This window comes from Halyomorpha halys, unplaced genomic scaffold (genome assembly GCF_000696795.3).
Source record: "Halyomorpha halys isolate HHAL.00 unplaced genomic scaffold, Hhal_1.1 Scaffold1190.1, whole genome shotgun sequence".
Taxonomy (NCBI): Eukaryota; Metazoa; Arthropoda; class Insecta; order Hemiptera; family Pentatomidae; genus Halyomorpha; species Halyomorpha halys.
In genome coordinates this window covers 239,977-249,964 of record NW_027114895.1, presented here as the reverse complement: position 1 = coordinate 249,964, position 9,988 = coordinate 239,977, and the positions used below count along the sequence as shown (strand labels likewise).

At 28.7% G+C, this 9,988-nt stretch overlaps 1 protein-coding gene across 1 annotated transcript in view; it reads right to left on the bottom strand.

The window, feature by feature from the left end:
* Nucleotides 1-2,794, bottom strand: part of LOC106688737 (uncharacterized) — a 13,960-nt gene extending 11,166 nt beyond the window's left edge. The window contains exon 1 of the mRNA XM_067052005.1: nucleotides 2,596-2,794. Within this exon, the coding sequence (XP_066908106.1) occupies nucleotides 2,596-2,738 (143 nt within the window). The 5' untranslated portion in view covers nucleotides 2,739-2,794. The remainder of the gene's footprint in view (nucleotides 1-2,595) is intronic.
* Between the last annotated feature and the right edge of the window lie 7,194 nt (nucleotides 2,795-9,988).

Genomic DNA, 9,988 nt, shown 5'->3' with positions numbered 1-9,988 from the left:
TGATATATATCAATGAATTAGTTTAAATAATAACTGTTATTTTCTATATTATCAATTTTTTTTTTGTGAAAGAATAATTATTCATTTTTTCCTTCTTTTTAATTTACACGTTTTGTACTTCTATTTATTTTGTATATTTTATTTTCAAATTATTTTGTATCTTTTATTTTATTCACCATATTATATTTATTGTACCCATTCCTTTAATTTCATTTCTTCTTTTTTATCTTGTTATTAAATACAAAAATCATAGAAAAGTTTGTAGGAGTAGGATTTGATGATAATTACTTTAGTACAGTGTTAATGATAATGCTATTAGGACATGAACTATTTTAAATTTATAACGGCAATCATTCACAACACTTCAATCTTTTTTTCCCACAAAAGTTTGAATATTTTAAGTCAAAATTTAATATTCTTGCTAACCTAAACTCAATGGATAACAACTTTTTTTTTTTTTTTTTTTTAAATAATTGATTTATTGTTACTTACAATTGTATAAAAATATATATAAGTAAATTTGCTGCTAGTGTTAAAATGACGAGATACAAACATGTGGAGAATCTACCCATTGATAGAACTCCGATTTTTTTTTTCTATTTAAACTGTAAATAAACACATATATTTATAAATTAGTCTACAGTTGTCAATAGTATGAAAAAGGTATGTGTTATTATTTATTTTAAATTGAAATGATTTTTTTCTGAATTTTTATATTTGTTCAAAAAAATTATTTTATATATTTGTCAATATAAGTTTTTTTTTATCGAGCCTAGAGATTTTGTGCCCCCTCCCCTCTCCAACGAGCCAATGGAGTCGATTGACAACTCACGTTTGTAGTTAAAATAATTAAATGCATATATTTATTTAATTTAAAGTTAATAATCATTGTGAATCAAATATGATTAATACATCATATGCAATACCTTGATAAATGCATGTGCGATAAATTTTTATTTTTCTGTTTATAAAATGTCATATTTCAGGATTTCTCGAGGTGCAAACAACGAATATCAACTTTGTTACAATAATACAACAGTTTAACTAAGGCGAGTACACTGCCATAGGGAGAGATCGGACACGTTCGGCTGTCTCCGGTTGTTCAGTCTCTAAACTGCTGTTTCTATTTCTCCATTTTTATCTTTCAGTTAACTATGAAATTCTTTCATTGTACTTATTCATATTTTTTTTGCATTACTGTCTATATAAAATGCATTATTATTTGAAATAAACAAAATTAAAGGAACTTTAGAGGAAGATTTTGGAATATGAGGAAGATTAAGATAAGACCTAACTGATATTAACGATCATTTGATTTTACATTGATAGTTTAATCAAAATCGTTAGAGTCAGTTAACAAACTGTCTACAGTTTAAGCAAACTGGCTCTAAACGTTATAAGAAAATCGAACCTATAAATAGTGATATGTATTGATCTATTAACAATTATAAATATTATTAAGGTTTTTTGCCTTAGGTTCCTTACCCGCCCAAGGTGGGATATCTTTCAAAGGACAGCTCACAAGGACACCTGTGTTTGTATACCCCAGTGGTCTCGTATCAGAGCTTTTAAAACCTTAGTGCACCACAGTCCTTACCACACGCCGAAGGATCAGAAGCCAATTAAGCAGATAGACACGTCAGAACTTTCCCACCCCCTTGGGTCTAGGGGAGACGCTCAGCTAGGAAGCGTTTTGTCACCTATGGTCAATGAGGAGTCAGATTCAAAAAAGGTAACGCCTCTAAGGGGAGGTGAGGGAAAAGGGGCAGGACAACTAGAAAGAAGTAAGAAGACCGAAGAGTGGGCATGATGCATATTGACCAGACCAAGTCCTAAGAAGGGCCATGAGACCTGGACGAAAGAGACACACCCACGCTACTACACCACTACATGAATCACCAATCTCAGCAATCATTCAGATATATACATTAGGTGATACGTCATAAAGTAATTCATATTTTATGGCAATTATTTATCCGGATCATTTCCATCATTTAATCATATCATTGCAATCATTTTATAAACCATATAAATAAGTATTATTGTTTATTTATGTAGTTTAAATACTATTTTATAATACCATACCACCCCTTATCATATTATATAATTATTGGTGACAATATTTTATAAATATAAAGGTATTTAATTGGTAACTAGTAAACACACAAAAGGCCTTTGGAAAAGAATCCAATTATATTAATAGTTTTGCTGGACTCAATATAAATTAATTAATTGACTTATTTTTTGATAATTGCCTTCAGTGATTATCCTGGCATCCCGACGGCAGATACATAGCAATAGGTACTTCCTACCAGCCGATTTTATCGAAAAACTTACCGCAACATCCCAGGCATATACCGTACTTAAAAATGTGATTTTGGTTCCATACAACTTTTCGTTTTTGAGCTAGGCTGTTCATAAGGACACCAACACACATACCATTTTACGAGACCTGGTAATGTGGACCACAAAACATCGCAATACTTCATCTCACTGTATATTCTATATATTGATAAGCGAAAGTAAAAACGTACATATACCTTTAAAAATACTTTTAATATAACTCGACAAAGTTTTACATTGCATACTACTCACGTAAAGCCTGGATTTGCTCCAGGACCATATGCTTCGACGTGTTCAAACGTGTCTCGGATATCTCCGTAATCGTCAGGTGTTCGCCTCAAATACGGGCTACGCTCATCACGGTTGAACGGAGTATATTTTGCTGATTCCGCCATTTAATTAAATTTATATAAAAAATCAAAAGAAAAAAGAACGCAGTTTTCATAAACGAAATTTGAATATAGCTGAAATAATATGAAAAATTATGTTTCTTGGAAACAAGTATATTATCATGTCAACAATGATACAATTTTAGATTATAAAACGTAACCAATACTAGGGATATTGGGATAACGTATCAAAAGAACAACTTTTGACAGAAGTTATTCTGACTTTAATTGACTAACAATAAGACTTTACTTATATAATATGCCTTTATTATTTATAGACTGTATAATATAAAATATTATGACTATTGAATTGAACTTAACCGAGTAACTAAAATTTTATTTTTTTATATATTTGATTTTATACCAGATCGGCCTGGTGGGCCATACATGGTTGATATAACCGTTATATTATGTATATATTTTTTTTAACAGTTGATTATGGGGGGGGGGGTATAGTCTCGTACAAAAGACACCCCTAAATATAAACAATGTTATTATTAAAAGAAGAGAAAAAAAAATAAAATAAATAGATAACAATGCTTCTTAATGAAAGAGGAAAGTAAAATTAATAAAAAAAATTAATGATATTGGTACACTTAAATAAAAAAAACAATTGTCCTCTAATAGTAAAAAGAAACAAGTTAATTTGAAAAAGGAACAAGAGAAGAATATTGAAAAATAAAGATGATAAAAAATAATAATAATGAATAAATAAAATGAGTAATAATAAAAAATAAAATAAAGGTAGTGCGAATATGAATTAATTTTATATTTATTAAAATTTATAAAAGAATGTCCTGTAGCAGTTTGGGCTTCAGTCTTCGAGTTGAGGTTGGGTTTCCCAGGTTGTAGGACACTGCTCCTTTAACTGTCGGCAACTGGGAGTGGAACTTCATGAACCGTTTTTTGATGTAATCCTCTATTGACTCCATATGTAATTCCCGATGCAATTGGCTATTTCTTATGAACCAAGGAGCATTAACTGGGATTCTTGGGACTTTATTTTGAAAAGATTGTAGTTTTTTCCTTTTCGTGAAGGATGCCGCTCACCAGACTTCACAGCCATACATCAGCAGTGGCCTGAGAATTCTTTTAAATATAAGGACAGTTGTTTCTGGTTTTAGTTGGGAATTTCTGTTTAGGATAGGATATAGCATTGCTAACCTTGCGTAGGTTTGAGTTAGTTTGATGTTGGTATAGTGATTAACTAAAATTGACAATTATAACTTGAAGACAATTAGAACTCTTAACTTAACTCCCTTTCAGCTGTGTATTCAATTATTTAACGCATAAAGATAAGTTTTCTCAAATTTTAGTAGATATAAAATATTTTTGGTAAGAAATAAATAAAAATATGCGAAGAAACAAGGGCAGTATTGAGATATATTTTTTTAATATGTTTACTGAGATTTACGACTGTACGTAACAATACATTTAGTAAATTTACTGTAAGTTTATAATGGAGTGATACAGGCGTGTAGAGAAACTAACCATTGGTAGAACTCTAATAACGTTTTTACATTAGAAGATCTCGAGGCCGTCTTCTTTTCAGGCGCCTTGGAGGATTGTTAGGAATAGATGAGGAAGCATGTTAGAAACTAGTGGATTTGTGAGGTTAGAGAGTTTATAATGGAAGAAATGATATCGGGTTCGGGTTAGATCGGTTGCATATGGAACATTACGGTCTTTATGTATGATTTTATTTGTGACAAAGTAAGGAGCATTGAGGATTGTACGGAGGATTTGGATTGTAAGGATTGGATTCGGGAGGAATTCGAAGGTTTAGTGGATCTCCAAAGCTCGACTCCGTATGTCCAGACATGCCTTATTATAGTTGTGTAGATCAGTCTTTTGTAATTAATTGTAGGTTTTGACCGTTGTGAAGTTGGAATCGACGTGCAGTTTCCTGTCTGTTCAGTCTTGTGTGGGAATTCCAAGTTAGTCGTTTGTCCAGATGTAGTTCAAGGTAGCGGATCTGTTCTACAGGGGTAAGAGCAACATTATTAAAGTATACTGTAGGGAAATCGGTAGGTTTACCACGAAGAGGTGATTTGATGGGATTTATTTTATCCTCCGATTTCGGATCCATTCTTCGAGGGTTGTGATATGGGATTGGAGAGTTTGGGAAACAAAAATTTAAAACATAAACTTTATTTTCAGAAATTTAGATAAAAAGTGCATTCATATTTTTTTAGGGCCTACTTTATTTTTTTTTTTTTTTTTTTTTTTTTTAATTTACGTGATTAATTCATTCACACCAAAAATTCTTGTCCCTTAACGGATTATACATAGACTGAGACCAGGACGAAAAGATTCGATACATTTAAACAATCAATGCTTTTATTTCCATTCTTGGGTTCGATAATTGGCCTAGTTCCTATAAACATGATTCATTCTTAAAATAACAATAAATCAAAAAAGAGGTTTTGAGAGCGATACGGCATACAAGACCTACGCCTGCAGCTCAACGTGATACCATTACGCAATGTTTGACTGATTGGCTGGTTAGGTATAATTTAGTCCAGCATTACTAAAAATTTATAACATGTGCCTAGTTATTTTCAAATGTATTCTTGTGAATTTTTAATATAATTATCGGTAAAGGTCATCATGAATTGTCCATCCCATCTGCGTGACCAACGCTTTCAGGTGATTTGAGATTTTCTCAAGAAGGGGCCAAATTTAGGAAAGTATGAAATAAGAAGATATATGTGGAATAACATAATTATCTTATAATTGTGATAAGGGATGATGTATCTCATAAAGAGATAGGTATGTATATATAAGTTAACATTTAATTTAATTAGCTACGTTTATACCTTTTCTTAACGTGTGATCGATTTTTTACTTGTATAACAACGGTTTAGAATCCGATATGTTATAAGTATCCCTTATAAAATATACCGTATTACATCGAAGTATCTGCGCTGGAGAAAGTTATGGTATTGTATGTATCCCTGGTTTGTTTGAGTTTTTTTTTCTATTCATTTATTTTTATTATATTTTTATACATGGCAACATCTATCGATCGGTGCTAAAACAACATAAACAAATGAAGAATGGAAAATAAAATATGTTTTTATAACAGTTTTATTTAGTGGGGCATTTTGAAGGCTTTAATGGTTTAGATGCTAAAATTGTAGAATTTAAAACAACGTAATACAACGTTTAAGTGAAATATAAAATAAAATAAGAAAATCAATGAAATAACTTTTTTAAACAAAAATAATGTACGAATTTACAACTATAAATTTTAAAATTTCCCATTCACTATAAAAAATATTATATACTATGATAATCACACCAATTATGACATATATAATTGAGCTCTGAGTCTCTGCCAAACCATCAAATTCCTCCCGTGTCCAATCCTTACAATCCAAAATCCTCCATAAAATCCTTGATGCTCACGTCACAAATAAACTCATCCACAAAGACCTTAACATCCCATTCGTTGCAGATTTGGCCCGAATTAGATATGAGTTCTTTCATTCCAGACTCCTTACTCGTCCTAATCCATTAGTTCTTAATCTCTCATCCTTAACGACCTCCGATAATCCTCCGAGGCGGCTGAAAAGAAAATGGCCACGGGACCTTCAGATTTAAATTAATGTTGAAAGTACCGCCATTAGGAGGTTCCTTCCCATGATTATCAAGTGTCTGAAATATTCTTTATATTTACTTGTTCTATTTTTTGTACAGTTGTAAATACCAATAAATAAATAGAAAAAAATTGTAAATGAAGTAATTAATGTCATAAGTAGTATAGAGTGAACTTGTCTAATATAAGATAACAATACAATATAACGCAATATACAATCAAACCAGAGATCATTAAAACTGAAGAACATTTTACGATAAAAAATAAATAACATAAGAATATAATTAAAATAAAGATCTAGGTACATTCTTTTAGGTATATACATACATAAACATTGATAAATATTTATTTTATTTATAATTGAACGTATTACAAAATAGTAATGTAGACTGCAGTTACTTTCTTTACTGATGACGTCCTATAGACTTTTATAAATATATTACGGTATTATAAATTAATTCCAGTTTGTAGTACAATCTATGGAATATTTAAAACACAAAATAAAAAAATATGATTTTTTTTTTGTCACTGTTCAAGCAAAGCAGGGATGTGTTTTAAGAAAAATCAGGCGACACAGTTTTACCCACCAAATTTCACTCCCAAATTCCAGAAATTCGAATTTTAAGGTGTCACTCAAGTCTTGAATAACCTGAAAACACGATCGATTACAATACTAATAGATGGCTCGTCGTGAAGTGTGTTCCAATATCTGTACCCATCAGTATTTTATCCTATGCGTCATTAATAAACGAAATTGTCTCTAAAAACTAATTATAGTTAATGTTACGGATTTTTAATAGAAATTTCTGAAAAAAAAAATATATAAACATATAATCATCTATATATAATAATATTCTTATTATATGGCCCCGAACAAGAAGCATGTCTTATAGTCGTTTAGTAGGTCTCTGAACAATACTGCTGTGCATTATTAAAATTACTAGGATTCCATTATTGTATTAAACGAAAGCATGAACTTCAGCTCAGTCCTTTTCAGACTGTTTTTCTTATCGTATTCTATTTCAACATCGTGTTAATAAAGGTATTTATTATTTTTTAACTTAATGAGATAATGAGACTCGGATTTATAATTTTAATTTTATCTGTAAATTTTCGATTTTTTTTTTAAATACCGACAGCTATAGTTCCGAAGTGATAATTTTCAAGATCTGTCTCTTAAACATTCTGAAAAATTTTCTCTTTGAGAGTAAATTCTCTATAGAAGACCCTGGAATAATATCTGTCCATAAGAAATAACTAAATATGAAAAAAATTAATTTTCCATAGTTTCGTGAAGTTAATTTATTGAAACACATTCATATGCGTTCAAACGTAAAATCTTCAAGATTAGCGGTTTCTAGCCACTAATTTGTTTGACAAACAACACCTTGAAGAGTCAATTGGTAAAAAAAAAAAACATTCCGAAGTATAAAAAATGTATTATCCAATTGTATAAAAGTTGTATATTGTATATATTTTATTTTTAACAAAACTTTGGTTAACCATAAATAGTCTTCTTTTCCTATTTTGATTTCTGTATTGACTGCCACCCTGACTATCTTCCTACAATATAATTCTGAAATGATATAATCTTAATTGCGTAAAAAAACGTTAGAAAATAAAAATATTCGATGTTTGATGGAATTAATCAATAGAAAAGCATTAAAAATGATTAAGTCTTGATGATTTAATCATTTTTTATAAATATCAATGCCAAAATTGAAATTTCATGAGATAAAACTGTGAGTAAAAGAAGTATTTCATATTTTACAGTTTTGTTATTTAATTTGTAGTCATTACTTTTTAAAAAGTATATTTATTACTTTTATATATATTATGTGTATATCTATTACTTTTTATATTTGTTATTGTTATTTTCATTACCTTTTTTGTTAATATTGAAATATTTTTATAATTATTACTTTTGTATTTTTTACTCTTATTTTAATGTATATTTTTTTTTAATTTATGTACATAGAGTGCTATTTTAAATATTATTGGAATGTAATTGTGGATGACCATATTGAATTTTTATGTATATATATTTTTGCTTTATTTAAAATGTTTATTATTTATTACTTTATAAGAAATAAGATTAAATTTAAAATAACAGAATATACATACACATAAAAAGAATAATGAAAATCTAAAAAAAAAGGACAATATATAAAGGAAAAAATAACAAAAACAATTAAAAAAATCATGTATAAATAGCATATAATTCAAATTTTTATATTTTAACTAATTATATATAGGTTTCAAAACATATTTATATTTGTTTTTATATATTATTATTTTTTTATTTATATTTGTTTTTATAATAATTTATATATTTTTCTCTCATTCAATTTTTATTTAATAGAAAGATCATATTACAGTGAACTTTTTTATTGTGTTGTAAATTTTCAGATTTTAAAAACTTTCAAGATACGACCATGCATGACATTTTTCTATTAAGTACACTTAACTACGTAAAGAAGCTTACTGGAAAAAGGCACTTAAATGATCATTTGAAGACTAAAGGAAACGAACTTGATCCAAATGATGTAAATCCTATCCACTATTTTAACAAGATAACTTACAGATCTCAGAAGGTAAATTTACTCTACATAATTATTATTTATCTTGTTGTTGATCTTTTCCTTTTTCTTTGTGTATTTCTATCCCATTTTAATTTTCTAATTTTAATGGTACAAAGACCTATGTAGATTTGAACTGAGTAAACGGTGCTTCTTTTGTTTTAATGAGTTCTTTCTCCAATTATACATTAATCTCTTTTTTTGATGATTATTATTGAATCGTGAATTCCCAAAAATATTCAATGCATCTGCTCAAATCAATATAACTTTCACGATTCTTCTAAAAGCGTATAAAAAAGTAAATAAATAAAAGGATATTAATTTAAATCCAAACCTCAGTTGATAATTTGATTTTCCTATCACTCGAAGTACTCATCTAATCGCAGTTTTGAGATAGGTGAGACGACGCCTTATCTCTCTCGCCTACAGAGTCCTCGATATCTTTGAAATATAGAAAACATTTAATAACAGAGTTAAATGAAACTAAATAGATTAAGTATTGGTAAGCCATAAAAATTCTACCTAGCATTCGGTATTCAACCAATCCATTATTGTGCATTTGTATAATGTATTTTCAATTCAGTATTTTATATATTTATAAATATATTTCCTCGTTACATTTTCTCCCCTAATTAATAAATAACCAGAGCCAAAATAATTTTTCTAAAACTCTTATAATATATAAATAAATTATCATGATAAAACGTTTGTTTTAATCTATTTCACAATTAATTACAAGATCATAAACTTTTAGGCGAAAATATTTCTTATGCACATTTATTTTCTTCGGTTTTTGATGTTAATTTGTGAGAAAATGACTCATTTCCCAGTTTAAAAAAATACTGACGTGTCCAGGTTTCGAAATCAAATGTTTCCAGAGATCCTTTTTACCTCTTTTGACTACGAAAAAAAAATTTAAAAATTCATAAATATGTCTATTACCAGAATCAGGAATATTTTAAACCTTCAAGCCATTTTAGAACTAAGTAAAACTAAGTGTATCAACTTTGAAACTTATAAGTAGATTAATTATTAAATGTAATTTACGAAATAACTTATCTTTATTACTAAGGATA